The following is a 19,329-nucleotide window of genomic DNA, read 5'->3' as shown; positions in this document are numbered from 1 at the left end:
CTTTTCAGTACTTGAATAGCACTTTTCACTTTCAAAATGTTGTGCAGATACTAAACGTTTTTCCCAAACTCATGCAAAAACTGTGAATTAAGGCAAAAAATGTAAAGGTGTTAATGGAAATTTGGTGCATATACTTTATGCTTCTAATAATCACACCCACTCCTATTGCTATTTTTCTAGTAAGGGAACTGAGATGGCCAAATCATGATTTCACCACATCTGTTTAACTAGTCTGTAGCAAGCTCTGTTCCCTATTTCAGTGCTTTATCTCCATCTCACAGTAATCACTGGGCTTATTATATTTGTAACCTCAATATGTGTTATCTATTCTGTGTAACCCAGGGTCCTGTTTATGAAAGGCACTCTCTAGAAGATACTGAGCAGGAATTTTCCTGATGCTGGTGTGATCGCAACATTGGTGACAGCTCTAAAATGAAAGTTAAATAATTTAAACTGATTTTGTTATTAAAAATGTACTATCCTGGTTCAAAAGCAGACTTCATCAGCTGACTTGAAAAAGAGCCCTTACTGTCATAATGAAAGCCTTGTAGAGCTCTTGGTTCTGTCCTATATGATCCAAAAAGGGCTGAACCTTGGATGCAGGCAGCTACCTGAGGATATAAAACACCTGAAAGAAGAACTGCTCTTTAAGATGTTCTTTTATCAGTTGTGGAGAAAAAAAAGAAAAGCTGTTAGTAACCAAGCCTGTTAGATATGTGCCATTAGAAAGCTGTAAGGTTATTGAGATATTATTCTTTAAAATTGCAGTAAAAGACACTAAAAATGAGTTAGGGCTTAGTGCCTTGAAGAACTGCCTGAGCAACCCATGAATAAGCAGACTCAGGCATATGAAAACATATAGTCATGTTAGCAAGATCAGAAAGCTCGTTAGCTCTGCTGAGCAGGCTCCCCAGTATCTGCACTATGTGTGCTTGTATTGTGTGGAGGTACCTCTGACTCATCACAGAGAGAGGCACTGTGACGTGTTTTCATGGGTTAAATCCTCTGGCTGGTTTGAATAACATTTCTTTGCTGTTTCTTTCAGACATCTCATTTTGGAAGAGTACTTGTCTGGGGGAGTTATGGCAGTCAGGTCCTGATCATGCTGGTCCTTCTCTAACTGAAAGGAAAATATGGTGCTCATCTCTCAGAGAGGGGTTATGGTGCTCTGTGGGATGGGCGGGTCTCTTGCTGGACTGCGTTCCTTATGTCCTCTACTCAACACATAATATTCTGCAAAGATGCTACTACATTTTAGCCTTTCCTCTGGTATTTCTCCCTGCCATGGCAGAACCTATCTAAAGTATCTAGCATACCTTACTTATTTTGTTATCTGGGTAAAGAAACTTGCATAGATCAAGTAGACTTTTCTGAGACCTGAACTTTCCTCTCTGTTGAAAGTTTCAGTGATTGCAGGATGTAATGTAGTATCCTGTAAAACTGGCCTGTCATTGTCCAAAACCATGAAAGAGCAAAGCAAAAAAAATGCATCTTTTTCTGTCTGCCCTGCCCAGTTCCATTACCAAGTGTGAGGTCTGGCTGCATTCATTTTGTATCACTTCAACTGATATTCAACAGATGCAGATGTGTTATTTTTATACACATGTGCAAGATTGAGCACAAACAGAGCTGGGTGCTGTTTATCAAGTAGAAAATTAGAAATGACATGTCAGCCTCTTAAATAAGTAAAACAAGAGCTTGCAGTTGGACATGTAGAGATCCAAATTGTACTTACAGCCTGAGAACTGAAAGGGCAAGGTGAGGATGAGTGTGCCTAGGTCTCTCTATTGCCCAAGGTAGTTATGTTAGCTTCTACATGCATACAGCAGTGCCTAGAGTGAAGATCTCCATTTGTCTTATAGCTGGGCCAACTGCCAACTTGCAAAAATATGTTTTACAGAACCAGCAATGTTATTGAAGATGTAAGCTTAAATATGGTTGTGTTATCAACTTAAACCTGGCTCTTAATTTGAAATGTTTAGGAAAGAGCACTGAAGTCAGCTCTCATATCATTTTCATTTACTAATGGAGTAATCAACATCTGTAGAGCGTGCAGCCACAAAATCTTTCAATGAAAAGTGTACTCAAAAATTCTCTTGTCTGAGATCTATAATCTCATTTTAATTAGCATTGCACATGATTACTCCAATCAAAGTAAGTCAGTGGCAAACATTGCCATCTGCATTCATCATTAACATCAGCTAGCATGATGGCAGTCAGTGATTTTAAGTTAATACGTGGGCTCTGAGGTGCAAATGTCTTGTTCAAGGACAAAGAACACTGCCCTACTTTCTTTCTACTACTTAGCTTTTGAAACACATCCTTCATCTTAAAACTTGCCAATTATGGAGCATTTCCGGTTTGGCATGTGTTTTACATCTGGGATGTGGCAGTCTTGCATATTCTGTGCAACAGAAGATACTGTCATTTGTTTTGAGTAATTTAATTATGCATGGATTCAGGATTGTGTTACATCTGCCCAGTATTTATCATGGTTGCCAACTGTGTGATTAGGGTTCTGAGATGTTGATAGGCTTCCATGGCAAGGTACACAATTATTCAGTGAATTTTTAAGACAACAACTGTTCAATACAGTGGTAAAACCCAGACCACTGCATGGTGTTAAGGGCAATACCAGCAGGATGATATGTTGTGTGCCTGTTTGTGTGTACACTGCCATTTCTCCAGAGCTCAGGTGTCATTAATTCGTTAAGAAGAGGTGACTGATGATATTTAGCTGCTATATGCTGCTTCATCATATGTCCTCACAGAAAGCCTAATTTGAGAAGGCAGCAGATGACTTGCTACTGTTAAGAATTCTTTATGAATGTAAATTTTTACTAAGATATAGCCAAGTTTTTAAAGAATTTCCTCTGCTAAGCCATTAAATTTTTTCAAATGTTACTTGCAGTCCAAGAACATTTACCAAGAAAGGCACAAGCATATCCAAAATCATGGATTATGTAAAATTCAACAGGGTTATTTGTTATCTTCATCCTCAGAGACGGGAATTATCTAGACTTTTCTGAAGATGTTAGTAGATGACTGTAAACTCTGTAAGAGAAGACATATCCCAAATAGCATTTTTCATTCTCCTGAACCAGACCTTTCATGCAGAATGAGTGCTTATGAGAGCTTCTAATTATTTTGGTTACACAGTTACAACTTTGATAACTTTTTTTTAAGTTCTCAGTACAAGAGGTAGCCTTGAGTGTTTTAAATCTACCCGTAAAGCTGTTATAATCATTCTCTGCAATTACACTACAGTGCACAACAATTAATTATATGAAATCCTTCTCACAGAAGTGTTTACCAGTGAAGAGATTGCCATGGCTTTATTTCTGACAATAAAATAGTAGCAATTATTATACACCTATTGGGATTTTACTGATCTAACATTTCTGCAGTCAGGATTATAATCATATTATCTTTCCTATAGGAAAATAAACATCGGTTCTTGACTGGAATGATCTTTAAACAGTATTTTACATGGGAAAAATATTCCCATGTTATTTTTTCCTGTAAGAAACCAAGATCGGATTTTTAGCTAGGTAACTCCAATGAGCGACCTGCACTCATGCACAGCATTGCTGGGATTCATGTGCAGGGTCTTCCCCTGAGAAATAGGAGTATGTCTACCGTGAAGGCTGCTGGTGTAGCTGCCAGATACAGGACTGGATGAGGTTGAGAATTGGTATCACTGTAACTTGGTAATACAGAGCTCAAGGCGGGCTGAAGGTCTTTCCCAGGATCTGGGTTGAATACTTAGGCAGTAAGTTCATGCCTAGCTGTGTCCAGTCACAGTTGAATAGCCAGGTAGCTCTCAGTTTGTGCTTATGGAGTCCCTAGACATATATACGTCCTATATTAATATACATGTCCTATACATGAGACTTTTTTGTGTAGGTATACCCAAGGTAGACGTCGACTTCAAACTGGTGGAAAACATCTTCAACATGAAAGGAGATAGCAAAGGCTGCCTCAGCAGGTGCTGCAGCACAGGGGAACTGGACATGGACAGTGAAAGCAGTGGTGCTGCATGCACCCTGCGTGTGTTTGGAGGGGTGTATGTCAGCCTAGCACTACTCTGGTCAGGGCATCTTTCAGTTTCATTTCAAATTTCAGGAATCCAATTATGTGCAACCTAACACAGCTCCAAGACATCAACCAAAGTACTGTCAGTGGGAATAATCAAGAGATTCCCTTTGAAAGCTTACTTCTGGTCTGAACTAGGTGCCAAGATAGGTGCATCCATTCACCTAAAGAAATACATTATCCTGAGCATGGGTTTGGTCCCTTGTATTTAGTCCTCCCAATGCACCCCTGTCTGCCAGACAGCCCCCTGTCTGAGCACAGGGAATTGTGAGGAAAGGACAAGCTCGCTGTTGGCAAGGTGATAAGAGGGACTTCTGGCTACTGGGCTTGTTTACTAGATACTCTGGTATGGTGATTGTTCTTTATTAAGTGAAACAGTAAATACCATACTTTACTGTTCAAATTCTCTTTTAAAAAAAGGATTCTGTAAAGATTAACTTCACAGTGGAAAGCAAGACCTTTCCCTTTGGAAAGGAGCAAGGGTTAACTATAACATAAAATATGACAAATTATTCAGAAGTAAATGTTTCCAAGACTGATATAATCACCTGTCTTCATATCTATTTCCTCTCACAGAGCCATGTTTGACTATGACAAGAGCAAAGACAGTGGCCTCCCAAGCCAAGGACTCAGTTTTAAGTACGGAGACATCCTTCACGTCATCAACGCTTCGGACGATGAATGGTGGCAGGCGAGGAGGGTCACTCTGGAGGGAGACAGTGAGGAGATGGGAGTTATACCCAGCAAGAGGAGGTGAGTGCTGCCTCCTCCATCCTACCTCCTTGGCCATGATGTTAAAATATTCCATTTTATTCCAAAGACAGGATGCGTCAATCTACTGAAAAAATGGAGAAAGTAGAGGAAAATCCCACAGTTATTATTTCAAAAGTTGGAAGATACAATTTTGGCTGTGAGATTTAAAGAGTTCAGGCTGTTTAACTGTACTAAAAAAGGATCTGAAAAGGTGACTCGATTATAGTGGATCTGTATCTTCACAAAGAAAGGGGGGAAGGGGGAGGGAGCACTATCTACTAAAGAGTTTTGGCAGAAGAAGGAATAACCAGAACCCAAGCCTGAGAATTAGCTCTGAATTTGAAGTAGAGCACATGTTTTAATGTCAGGGTGATTAGCCATTGCATCAAACTGCTGAGGGATGTAATGAATGTCTTGACATTTTCAAATCAAGACTGTATGTCTTTCTTTTGAGAGAGTAATAGAATTAAACTTCTCAGCCTGTGTGATGTAAAAAATGACACTAAATTATATAATGGTGCTCTGTGGCTTCAAAATCTGTTAATTTAATCTCTGCCTGCCTGGAAACTGATGGATAATCAATATCACAGTAAATTTTTTGTATAATGTAAATGAAGGAACTTTCATCCACTCTCCAAGCTAAATCTGAATCTTCGTTTAGCTGTGAGGGATTCATGCTGACTGGTGGCGAGAGAACAGACATCTGAACCTGTCTCATTGTTTGTATTGTTTACTCTGTCTAGGTGCTTTTGTAAAATTGGCCACAAGTCTGATAGTATCAGAACCACCACACAAATCACTATTACTTTCTGCCTCTGTTGATAGTTACTATAGAAAGGTCAAGAACTGAAAGGGTAGGAGGAAGATGAAATCTGTCAAACCGCATTACGTTTCCCTTTTGCAGCAATGCTCCCATACTGCATATAAACTTTCTATTCCTAGCTATTTCAGCTTTAGCATTAATATAAAAATGATCGTGCCCATTTTTGATAGTGGGGAAACAGAATGTTTGATGCTCTATAGAGCACCTGCTGCTGTTTCAAGAGTTGGCCCAGGTGCTAACAGAGCTCATGGTACTCCTTGTTCTAAATCACATAAAAGTAAGCTGAAAGGCCATCAAATACGTTGTTGACATGAGCCCTGCAAGGACCTTATTTTCTCTAATCATGACCATGTTTGAGTAGCAACCATACCAGGATTTTCAGTGAAAAGCAATTTCGGAGTTGTATAATAGATAGAAGTAAAAACTACATTATAATTTTTAAGATGGGAAAAATGTGCCCATTAAACAGATTTAGTCTCTAGATATTGAAAAAGGAATACTTGCCTACTATTAATTGCTACAGTAAATACTGTTGTAATGACATAATTGGATCACACATGGGAAAAGAGAAAAGTGTATTCAGTTATTACTGAGGAAAGTATGTGCACAAAGCTCACTCGTGCTGTGGTGCAGACTATGAAAAGCTGTCATACATAATAAAACAACTATAGTGGAAGAAAGGGCAAAGGAAAGCAACTGATTAAGATGTTGAGTTGCATCTTCTGTAAGGTGGAGAGGATGTAAGTGCCTAAAGCCTATTGGGTTACCTGCACAGTGATGTTTTCAAGGACAATAGATAGAGGCTCTCTAAGTCGAGATCAGACATACGATACAGCCTACGAAAAAGGTGTGGCTTAGGAAACACTGGGAGAAAAGAGGAAAAAAGAAAAAGAAAAAAGGCAAGATGAAAATCACTTGATTAGAGTCTAAAAATAAGTCTTGAATCTGAAAAGATGAAGGTATAGTACCATGCCTCTCCCCTTGTCATCCTGATTCTTCACTAGTGAATCTGAGAGAACTGGAAAAATCAATGGCATCTGATTTTCTGTCTGCGTTAATGTAATGATGTGATACACCTGAGCTGGGGTGGGGGGAAGTTGCTATTATTTCATAAAAGGCTTCAGTTGTACAAGGTTATTTTTTCCAGTGCATTGAAAAGTGAGTATCACTTCCTTTCTGTGGATTCTAGATGATCCCTCAGAGCCAGTGAGACCAATGTGCTCTTGGCAGCATCTTCCATGGTCATTTACACCACCCAAGGGGAGGATGAGCAGTCAATGCATACAGGGCTGAGCTACAGAGAATAACATTTATCATACTTGCCCAAATGAACTAATTCAGAGTTGAATTTCCTTTGCAAATGTGGGTTATTGACTATGAGAGGCTTGATCTAAAACAGAGTGGTCCTGGGATTCATTTGACCAAATGCAGGCAACTATGGCATGGAAATCTTTGTTTAAGAGGTTTACTCCAGGATGCTATATCTCTTATAGTTTATATGGAACTGTTTCTATAGGCATTGCATTATATGTAATACAGCATATGTAATATCTAGCAGTAAAATGTGCCTTGTTATTGAACAGGAGGAAAAGACCACCTGTAGCTGTTTGTTGGGCTGTGACTTGTACTGCAAGGCCAGCCTCCTATGATGTTGTAGGTTGAAGAGATTTTATATTTGTCTTGTACTTTTCAATCCCCCATCCAGTTCTATTCCTTTTCTTTAGGGATTGGGGTTTTTTGGGGGTTTGGTTTGGTGGGGTTTGGTTTTGGTGTTGTGCTTGGACTCCTTCTTCTGCCTATGTATATATGCAGGAATATATCCTGTGGGACTGCAACATTTTTTCCACTTTGTGTCAGGAAGAGGCTATACAGATCCAGGGATTATTAGTGCTAGGGTGTCTTTGAGCTATCTGCTTTACTACCTTATCTTCTGTCCAGCAACAGCTAATATACAATGCCTGCATTTTTCATAAGTGAAATCATTATAGAATAGCTCTGAAAGCCAGTGACCACTTCAATTTTATTTTGGTATATATATATATGTATACAAATATATGTATATATACACACAAAGCCATAACAAGTATATTATATTATTTCTTTAAGGTGCTGTGTACGGTAATTGCTTACCAAATATTTGGTTTGCATTTCTTTTACATCTTTTTACAGGACAGCCCTTCACACAGTGACATTTTAGCATGAGCTGATAAGAGAAATTTCGAATGATAAATCAAGGCTCCATACTCTTTTTCTCCTCTATGATATATGTGATATACCAGAAGAAATAATTTATAATTATAGGGGAGCTGCCACTCATTATTCTCTCCAGGATGTTGGATACATTACCAGACTTCACCTCTTAGTGATTCAATAGAGTTTCAAAGCTATTTGTCATTAGATTTCAGTGCTGCTGCCAATGTGTGGACTTGTTGCCTGGTTGATCATTAAATTGCAAAGTCAGGCTTTAAGACGGAGTTTTGGAGCACTGCAGCTTCAGGGGGGTTACTGCAAGAGACAGCACAAAGAAATGAGGGGTGGCCCTGTGTTTCTCCACTGATCTATGCAAGGACCAAATCTCATGAACTGGTGAGCCAGTGACCTCAGTGGGGATTAACAAAAACTAAATGCTTAGTATCCTGCATTGCTAAAATATCATTGTAACCCTTTCTACATCTGACAACATTTAGTCCATTTGTCAGTATGTATTTTTGTCTGATTACAGCTGTTGTTCTTGACCATGGGACTGAGTAGCCAGTTGGGTGGAAACCAAATATAATCCTATAAAGATGTTTTGATATTGTATCATACTGATGTTGCAAACAGTAGGACGTGAGCATAAACAGCTACAAACCACTTCAGTTGTGGCTTAACAGTCACCAAAGAGTTGTTATTATATAATGTTAATGAATGAATACTGCAGGCCAAATTTCTCTTGGTTCCACATCCACCAAAAAGATTTAGCCAAGCTATGTCTAAGGTGAAAGCAGAGCACAGTTATTATGCTGGGCAGGGTCTCCAAAGTGAGGGGACATAACTACCAGCCCTGTACCAATGTCTCAGGCAGCCTGGGGTATTACCTGTGCACTATGTTTGTGCATGTCAATTGCTCCCCTATCAACAAAAATTAATATTTTAGACTAGAATGACCAACAGAATTAGATTTACACTAGATTTTTACTACATTTAATATAGATGTATAGATTTAGTTTAGAATTTCTACATAGGCTGGGCTTTTGATCTAAAGAATCTTCATTTACCTCATTGTGTTTCCCACTGTCTGGATAAACAAAACAAATTCAGCTTCCCATAAACTGCAGCAGCAAGCTGAGCAGCCTATGTCTAAGATTCCCTCCCCATGGAAACACATTAGTTGAAGCGAATCAACAAAAAATATGAAACCAATGTGCATAAGTTACAGTGTATTAAATTCCTAGACAGATGCTCTAATTCAGTAGTAAAAAGATTTTAATTTGCTGTAGGACTGATTTTACAGTTCCAGTTCTTTTCACTTTTTCTTTGCATGCAGAAAAGCTCCTGCATTGCAAACGCCACACAACAACAACTTCCCACTTCATGAATGTCAGGTTTCAGTATTTTCTATGATGTGTGTATATCTGCATGACTTGGGTCTGTGGGTCTGAAAGTAATTTAGTCTGTGATTTCACATAGATTGCCCCAGAATGGCCAAGCATAAATTCTTACCATTTTTACTACTGCTCCCACTGTACCCAATGAGGATTTGGTCCTAAAACACTAAAATATTTACTCTGATCTTTCTGTTGTCTTTAAGATGTGCAGCCACAAAACTGCTTTCATACTGGACATCATTCTAAGATATCCATTTTCAGGGAGTTTAAGTACATCTGACTGCAACATGTTATGCAACTTGTATCTCTGTTGTCACCAGCTGAAGGTGTATGATGGTACCAGCCTGATACTTGTATTCTCAAATAGACAACGTTCTCCCCACAAATACATGTAATCACACTCTCCTTTCAGAGCAAAATGAGGGGAAAAGTATATAAAAACCAATGTTTCACAAACATTTAAGGACAAGGAACAAGAGGTTTTCCCAGTACAGAAGTCCCCGTGGGCAAAAAGCCAACTTAAGTTTGTTATTCTACTCAGCTTGGCAGAAGGGCATGTTTATCCACCCAAGTGAGTTTTATTTTTAATGGTTTCCTATAAATTCTCTACCTTTCTACACATCCCTTAAGACTTTAATCCTTAGATGATAAAACTTTTGAACATAGCATAATTGTGTAAGCTTTGTCTAAAATAAGTTACCTGACTGTACTGACTAATCTAATTGGAAAAAATAAGTACGAAATAAAATTGATATGTATGTGTATGTATAAACCTCTTCCTGTTCCCTTGCAATGATGGGACTTTCATGCTGAAGGAAAACAGCCCTTAGCTCTTAATCTGAATAAAGTTGTTCTACAGTTTTACGAGAATTCACTTCCTAATGGCATTAGGTCTACTCTTTTCATAAAATATTGACCAGGTGCTCAGCTGCTCTCTATAAGCAAGTCACTGAAGGTGGAGAGCTGAACAAGAGCATGTTCTCTCCTACTGAAAAATATATGTTCTGTTGCAAAACTAGCACTTCAGGAACGCTCAAAAATAATTTTGAGAATGGGAATCTATTGGTAAGCTCACATAAACAAGACTCAGCAGTGCAAAGGGTGGAAACAATAAAAAACTATGGACTGAGTCCACATATTTGGACTATAAATAGTAATACATATTTTCACTTACCTTTCACTTGATGAGCAGGCAAAACAAATATAATGCAGATGACCTGGAAATGGCAAGCAAGACAAGAAGAAACACGTTAACAACGATGTAAAATATATCAAGGTCTTTCAAGTATCCATTTTACATTGCATTCTTCTATTTGATAACTCTCCTAATTAAAGTTATCATGCTGAATTTGGAAATAACTTTCATTCTGCAGAAGACCTCAGTGCCAAATCTGTGCAAATTAGGCTACTGTAACCATTTTATTTGATTCTTGACACCAGTTTGCAATTTGCATCTGTATTCTAAATCAGTGATGAACACTGTTATTGAAGATTAAAGCATGTCTCACTTGATATTTTACATCTCTGCTGTGAAGACTGATTAGTGCTGTTAGAAAGGCACTGAAAAAATTCCCAGTGGTCCATTAACCCCCAACAATGGAGGATCACAGTTCATGTCTGGTTGAGTTACGCTTGATTTCTTTTTGTTTGCAGTGTACAGGAAGAACTGAAAGTCTCATTTTGAAAAATCCCTGAGGCCCATTTTCAACAGCTACATGTGCCCAGAAACACAAAAGCAGATAAACATTGCAGTGCAGTGAGTGTTGCATCCCAGTAATAAGTTCCTTGGAAGAGGAGTAGGAAGACAGCATCCCAAAGAACTGAAGTCTTGAACTTGATAGTGAGGAAACATCGAAGGCTGAGGTATATTTTCACTGTACCTCTCCACTTCTTTAGCTTTACATGGGAAGAAAAGGGAACACTCCAACTGTCCCAGATCTCAGATGGTCTTACCCCATTTCCCTGTACACAGCAGTGTTTCTGCAGGGAGCTACACTTGGGTGGAAAGCTGGAGATGAAATCCCCATCAGTTGTGCTAGGTGATGCTGTCTCCATGCAGGGCTCAGAGTTTTTCGGCTCCAAAGTCACGTTTGAATGGTGGATGTAGGTGAGTCATTGAGTTTCAGTGACCCCCAGGCACTTTAGAAAATGAAACTTCAGCCATGAAGTAGTTTTGGAAATCATATCTGTCCTTTCCTCCATCCCTTAGGCATAGCTCTACTAAGAAGATATATAATTAGAAAGGGGCATGGGAGCAATGTTTATATCAGGCAAGTCAGGGTTGCAGATTTGGGCCTCTGCAAATTTGGCACATGGGAATCCTCCCCCTTCGATTCATTTTTTGCACAACACCCCATAATCCTGCTTTGTGCAGCAGTGGTGAATGAGAAATGAATAGAGTTTGAAGTGAAACATTTCTTCCTTTAAAAACAATTTCCTCAGCTGATTGATCAAAGTGTTGTCTAAGGGATGGTGGGTTTTCTGCCAGCTAAAGCAATGTAAAGAATTTACACTTGTGTGCTATTTAGGCATTCACAACACCAACAGCTGCAAAAGGCTTTTTGTGGATAAACTCCCTTTGTTTTGGGGAAAAAAGGGTCAAGTTTATTTTTCTTTAAATGTAGCAGTTACAAAACTGAAGATTCAAAGAAGTACTAAAAGTGCTTGAATTAGTGTTCCTTTTAAAAAATAATTAAGATGTGTTTTCTAAGAGCTGGATCAATGATGCTCAGAGAGCTGATATTCCATACCTTTTATCTCACTCATTTTAGTTACCTTTTTAATTCTGTCTGTGGCAAAAGTGTCCTGGTAGGCCAGATGAGGAATTATCAGAACAGCTTTGTTCACGTCAGTGCTGCACACTGACTACCTCAAGAAACACTTAAATCTTTGGAGAACCAAGCTAAATGCTAATGGAGTTCTCCAGAACATGTCAAAACCAAAGCTCTTCAGACATTCAGATTTTGGGTTGATTTCTTCAGTAAAAAAGAAAGGTATATTCCTGATATCAGAGCAACTCACTGCCACATTTCAAGTCCCAGACCCAAGACATGAAGGCAGTAGAGCACCTGAGCTGAAGTGCTTTAAGAGTATATTATAAACTGGGCAAAACCATCTATTTTATCCTAGCCTTTCTCTGATAGCTAACCCATTTCATTGACACTTCGAGCAGCAACAGCAATGTAATCACCCTGAGACACATGAAATTTCAGCTTGGAAGTGTACAGTTCAGCTAAATTATAAGTAACCGAGAACAGTTTTATTGTGGAAGGTGTCAGGAAAATTGTAAAGGGAGGCAACACTCGCTGCTATCGCTAATACAGTACCAGATTATGAAATGTTTGTAATATTCAGCAGGCATGCTGAGCATGTATGAATGTTGTTGGTATGTTTGCTGGAGGATTAATGGCATTTAATGACATTATTTATATACTTCTCAAAGCAATGCAGAATGTTTCTGCAGCTCCTCATGTCTCTGCTGTGCCTTGTGGAAAGCAGCAATGCCTCCATGGCTGCTAATGCAATTATGACGAATCTCATAAGTAAAATCCACTCTTCAAGGTTAATTTCCAAATTTCTTTATGCAGTGAATAAGAAATGAAGTTAAAAGCAGATGTTTTAGGAAGTAAGACAGGACTGGAATGAGTTTAAATGTTAACACAGATTAATAAGTAGAATTTGAGCTAATTATTTTCTCAGAGGCATCCATCCTATTTAGGCAATTACACAGCCTCAAGTCTTCTTTTCTTACCGGTACTACCAAGAGACTTCATCTGCTAGTGTAAGTTTGAGACTGTTCATGTGTTTTTAATAACGTAGATTTAATTTGAAAGCTGCATTTGAGCTGTTTCCATGTGAATATTCCACACTTCCAGAGAAATGCATTTATTCTAAATTTAAACTGTAACTATAGTAACCAAAATTCTCTGTGCTTCAGTAGGAAATATATAAGCCCACTCAGACAGAAGGAAACATGTTGTGTTAATTATCATTCTATCAAAAGACTAGAGTTTGTATTTTAAAAAATAACTTTTATAACTTATAGAATGAAAAGACTTAGAAACCAAGAGATTTGCAGGAAGGTATTCTAATGGTATTTGTGGAAAACTGTGAAAGTTAGAAAAAGGGTCATATGTGGACCGGTTTGGAGGATATAATAAAACTCACTTTTTTCCCAGCTATTTATTGTCTAATAAAAATACATTATCGAGCTCTTATAAGAAAGCTTTGCAGGATTCAACTTAGATTTCCTAGAGCAATTCCTAATCTTAGACAAATAGAGTTACTGTTTCAATTATAGGTAGATGATCAGATTTTTGTGCTTGGGCCAGTAGATTCTGTAGATGATTTTGCAGAGGCAGAAAATGTCACTCTACAGTTAATGACCATATTAGTCAAGGTGAGTAAGGACACAAATAACTTCTTCCTTTATTTAGATTTCTCTCTCTGCACCTGGTTTTCTTGGCGGTTGATTTTGTTTAGGGGAGAGCACACCCCTTCTTAGATTTTTTTTTAATTCCTGACATTATTATTTAAGTATACTGTGTTAAAAATTTAAATATACAACATATGTAAATCTTGTAGTAATGGTGAACTTTCCAAATGCACTAAGGGTCTATAGTTTTCCCACAAGTAAAATATTTACTGCATATACTTCAGATGTTAAGTTTAACTAATGCTTTTAAAATAATGCTCATTCATAGAATAATGGGTATTCAGGATATTGATCCATAATATTTAGGAACAGAAGCACTGAATTATCTAGTGTGACATCCTTTATAAATGTCTTGTTGTGTCTCTTTTTCCCTCTACACTGAGGACTGTAACTTGTGTTTGTCCAGTCTTGATTCTAAGATACAAATGAATCGAGATGCCACACATTCCTCTTCTATATTATTTTGGTGGCTAAACGTATTAAGCATTAAAAAGTAAAACTGTCTGTGTCTTCTTTAGAATTAATTTATCTGGCATCAGCTTGTTGACAGTGATTTTGATATGTGTTTCTCTCCCAAAGACAATTTTTTAGATCTGTGTATTTTCTCACTCTAAAGGCATTGCATATACAATATAAGAACTCCTCTCTCAAGCTGTGTTTATTGAAGCTATAGATATCAGGATCAAATAACTTCTGAGGCTTTTTATTGGAGCATTTCAATTTTCTTTAAATGCATGAATACGAGAACTGTACAGATTAAGCCAAATTTTGGGTCAACCGCACTGCAGTTTGGGCTCTCAGGTCTCAGGGGGTGGGCTCACAGGGGCTGCGTGCTCTGGTTTTTCAGACCAGGATTAAGCTTTCAAAGCAAATGGCCTTTTTGCCCTCCCTTTCTGCTCTACGGTTCGTGTCGTGGGGCAGTCTTGGTGAACGCATACTAGATTTGTTTGTATTAAACTGATTTGAAGATGAGCTCACCCAATGCATCCACCTGCTAACGGGTAGTCAGTTCGTGGGACCAGACTAGAACTGGCCCAAAGAAAAACCCCTGAAGTGTGCAGTTTGTGTCCTCTCCTTGGCCACACGCTTCACTGAGATGTGTCAGAAAAACAAATTCTTTGCATTCTGTCTGCTTACAGGTGTTTGTGGAGGGCATGGTTTAAATAAGACCACCCACCCAATTCACAGCATTTTAGAGTGGCTGAAAATAGCTCTTCTGCCCATGAGCATTTGTACATCTTCTCAGAACTGCTCTTTTTGGCAAAACTGTGTAGTTTTAACTAATCAAAGCATCAAGAAAGTTCCTCTGCACTTGAATATTGTAACAAATAGCATACCTCCATCTTTCAGAAAATAAATTTGAAATTAATTTTTAAATAAGTTTTTTGAAACAAGAAAAAATTTCCAGTGATAGCATTCAGTCGAGCTGACAGCAAGATGCTTAAAAATCTGTGGTATTGTAAAGTCAATATTGCAGAACCCAAGATTTAAACAGTGACCATGTGCAAAGGGCTCTGCAAAGCTATGGGCAGACTGTCTGCATGCATGTGGTGAGTGTTGGTTTATGGGTTTGTGGCAATTTGGGAAAACTTAAAATACCTATCACAGTTGTTAAGGATTACCCAATAACACATTGGCCCCTGGAAAGCTTCTAGGTACCTCCCCCAAACTCAGGTTAGTAAGAAATTCTGTTTTTCTTTAAGGTTCAAGGCAAAGGTTGCTCTGAAGCAAAAGGGAAAGGCTTCTCCTTCCCCTCTTCCAGTCTGCTCCAGCCAGACAAGCTGCTGGATCATCTCAGTCTGATTAACTCTTTAAAACCATTACAAGCTATTCACTTTTATTACTCGGTTAGTTTTCTGTTGCAGAGAAGACAGCAATGAGGGGCACTGCTGGGAACAATGGGAAATGAGGCAGTGGGAGGGAAAAGGAGCAAGACTCCTATTTCAAACAACTGCAATTTCTTACATCTTCTCAACCTGTCAGGTGAAACTTCATCCTTTTTACTTTGCATTTACCAAGAGCTTAGACACTGTTCACCACTACATGCTCTTTTGTAAGCTATTTTAAGTTCATTTTTAAGGTATTTTAAAGCAGTTCATTAGTCTGAAACCATGGGATTTCAGATTCAGAAATTCTGGGATTCATTTTACCTTATGTGCATGATCTGAAATTTACTCTGTCATAAAGTGCACATCTGAAAGCACTGAGGTGAAAAGCTTATTCTCTCTCTGTCCTTGTTCCATTCTTCCCACCACAGAAGAACTCTAAATGTTGCCTGATTTTTGGACAACTTAAATTATAGAGGATAAATCTGTACTTAATGTGTTTTTACCTCACTCCCATGTGTGTTGGGAGGCAGCGCTGTTCTGCTGGTGTAGGACAGCCAAGGCTTCTTGAATCCAGTCCTGTGTTTGCCAGAAAACTGCTGCTTGGCTGAGGAAGTGACCTGATATCTCTCTCTTTCCAATTTTTACAATCCGTTTTAAATCCTCACTTTATGCATAGTAAGCCACCAACGGTCTTGGGAGATCAGATATCAAACGTATCATACAAAACGCCACTATAATCAACATGCGTTTCTTTATTTGTCTTTTCTTTTCCCCAGAGTTGAAAGAAAGGAGCGTGCACGTTTGAAGACGGTGAAATTCAACGCGAAACCTGGTGTAATTGATGCAAAAGGGGTACGTAAATAGTAAAATTGCACTTTGTAATTGTTTTATATATTTCAGAGTAGAGCAAATTTTAGCAATACAAGGAATATTTATATTGTTGCAACCAAGACTTGGACTATAGTGAAATATAAATATGAATATAGTATGATATAATCTTTGAAATAATTAAATATTCTGTTTATAGTAATACTGACTGACAGTGCCTCCTAATTGGAAGACACTAAGGAAATAGCATTCTGTGATAGCTCTAATTTTAGTTAAATGATGGACAGAGAAGGAAAGATTTTAAAAACCAATGCAGGTAGATAATTGTTTAATGAAATAGGGCAAGAAGTGTAAATTCCCTGGCATCAAAAGCTGTTAAATCTCAAACAAAAGGTTGAAAGTTAGAGTTCTGGATGCAAAATTTAGGTTTCAGATGTTCTACTTTGACAGTTGTGACAGACATTGAACACAGGTGTGTTTCACAGCAGGTGCAACGGGCCAGCCAACACAAAACATGCAAGTTCCCTTCCACCAGTGCTCTTGGGACAGAACAGCCTTCCTGCTGTTACCACTCTGCAGCATCCCTTTATTGTGCTCAACAGCCAACAGTTCTCACTAGCCTGATGTCTAATATCCCATACGTTGATGTCTGGCTGGCAAGAGTTATAGCATGACAAATGCCCACAGGTATATTTTTCTGCTGAAGTGTAGCTTGCATTTGTAGCAGTAGTGAATACTTGACATTACGTTTGCAGGGATTTATTTTTGAAAACAGTCCAGTTGGCATACATGGGATTTACAACTGAGGGCTTCTGAGAGCAAACCAAGAGACAGAGCTTCAGAAACCATCAGCGAAAAGTTCTGTTTGGCTGCAGAAAACACAGGGCAGGGCCCAAACTGGGTGATGAGGGAACACAGTCAAGGTAGGTGTATTAAGGGACAAAACCAAGTGGTTCAGCAGGTCCCTTCCAGACCTGCTGTTCTGCTGTTCCTGTGATCCTCTGCCTAGTTTGAAATTCTTAATCTCTTCTTGCTTCAGTTTCCCTCTCTAATGGGAATAATAATACTTCCTTCATCCCAGTTTATTCTCTCCTTTCACTCAGACAGATTAGCAGGGTTAGACGTTCCTCTTGTTATGAACATGCAGTTCCAAGCACAGTGGGTCCCAAGTCTCTACATGCCAGCAAAAACTATTTCAGACTTGCAAATACTTCCTTGTTACTGCTCCACAGAACAGTTCCCAAGTTCAATGCAAATGCAGAATAATTGCACTGACTGAAACCAGTTTTCCAGATTTATAAGGCATGTGGAATCAGAATTCAGCCTCTGCATATTATTTGCACACGCAGGTAACTTGTTATAAAATATATAACAAAATACATTGTGAAAGGATTTATTCATCTCATTGCATTTCTTCAGGAGTCAGAACTCCATTTTTTAGTTTGAAATGACCACTCTCTGCAACTCTGTAAATTAATGTTGCCATTTATTTTGAGAGATAGTAAGTTTTATATTGCCAATGAAATCACTTGTTAAATGTCTATTTCCTGTATATAATCAAAGCCTCGGGGAATAATTCATTCATATAACTAATGGTCCTTATTCAAGTGAGTCTGTCAAGAATTTAATTACCTCTTGATTCCCCAAATTGTTTTTCCATTTTTGTCATCAGTGTAACATTAATCTTCCAGCCACTCACATCACTGTTTGTTTCAGTGTTTAGGAAATTGCATAATTACAGACCAAGACCATTGTACCCTTTTGGGAGCACACTTTCTATTGTTAGTATTTGCTAAAATTTGCTTTTGTTTAAAAAATAAAAAATCCCACAGTTTCAAGGCTTTTTGAAAGATAATGTAGGCTTGTGTTTGAAAGAGCATAAAGGGAAAAAGGGTTCACTGTTAAGTATCAACACGTAAAATGAGGTGTTTGAGTACACATATAGGTATGTGCATTTTAGGGATCAGTATTTCCATTTAGTCTTTCAGTGTTCAGAAATTTTTTTATCTGGAAAATATTCAGTCCACATAAACAGGGCTGCAGTAGGCCCAGGATAACTCTTCTGTTTCGAAATCCATCTAAAATTCAGATAGGAATGTGCCTGTTGCACCTTTGTGCTCATACATTCATGACCATGTGGGCAAGTGGTACTGTCTTAATTTACTCTAAAGATGAAACTGGGAGAATAGCTTTTCGTGGGATATTTCTAAATTTGGCCAGATATGCATGGAGAAGCGTTTTTTAAACAAAATTTAACTGAATACAGAGAATCCTTGGGGTTTTTTGCACAGGTAAAAGGGTTATCCTGTTGCTATTTTACCGGAACCATCTTGTTGGCCCCAACTCCTTTCTTCCCCTGTAGAAGCAATGTTTAAGACACAGCAACAGTTTCATGAGATAGCGCTTAAAATTTCTTTGAGCTATGATTTTAAAATATGAACTGTCTTGTTATTCTATAGGTTTTAAAAGTCTTATGTGTTTTCATCTGTTTATACCTAATTTTTAATCCCAAATCCGGAGATAAGATACAAAGAAAGTATTACAGATGGTGTGACATTTGTAGCTGATCAGCTCTTGTTTCTCATTAAAAAAGTGTTTAAGAAGGCTCAGCAATTCAGTTGGCAAACCTGTTAGCAGGGATAGATAAAGGATAATCTTTTCAAAGGCTCAAAAGTTCCTCTTTTTCAAGCCAAACTTGGGTCTGTTACCTCATCTAAAAAATAAGTTCAGCATTTTTTTTAAATGTGATTTAGAATATTTATATCACTTTTAATTAAGTTCATTGGACTCCTCCAATTCATGACTTGTGAAATTAAAGTCTACAAAATCAGGATGGATACAAAAACAGGGAATGTGAATCACAATTAAGGAGCTCCAGTGAAATCTTTTGGTCTCAAGTTTAAATCAGGCAATGGATAGTACCTTTCCGTACAATGCATAATTAAATTCTGATGCTTATTATTACAGGATATTGTATAA

At 38.1% G+C, this 19,329-nt stretch overlaps 1 protein-coding gene across 31 annotated transcripts in view; it reads left to right on the top strand.

Annotated features, from left to right (window-relative positions):
- The window catches only part of DLG2 (discs large MAGUK scaffold protein 2), a 1,053,560-nt gene that overhangs the window by 989,878 nt on the left and 44,353 nt on the right, over positions 1-19,329 (top strand). For all 31 annotated transcript variants that reach the window (XM_074816343.1, XM_074816342.1, XM_074816341.1 and 28 more), the window contains 2 exons: positions 4,672-4,848; positions 16,299-16,374. In XM_074816343.1, coding sequence (XP_074672444.1) covers positions 4,672-4,848; positions 16,299-16,374 — 253 coding nt within the window. The remainder of the gene's footprint in view (positions 1-4,671; positions 4,849-16,298; positions 16,375-19,329) is intronic.

The sequence above is a fragment of the Strix aluco genome, chromosome 2, assembly GCF_031877795.1.
Source record: "Strix aluco isolate bStrAlu1 chromosome 2, bStrAlu1.hap1, whole genome shotgun sequence".
NCBI lineage: Eukaryota > Metazoa > Chordata > Aves > Strigiformes > Strigidae > Strix > Strix aluco.
Note: the sequence above shows the minus strand (reverse complement) of the source record. Positions and strands in the feature narration are given on the sequence as shown.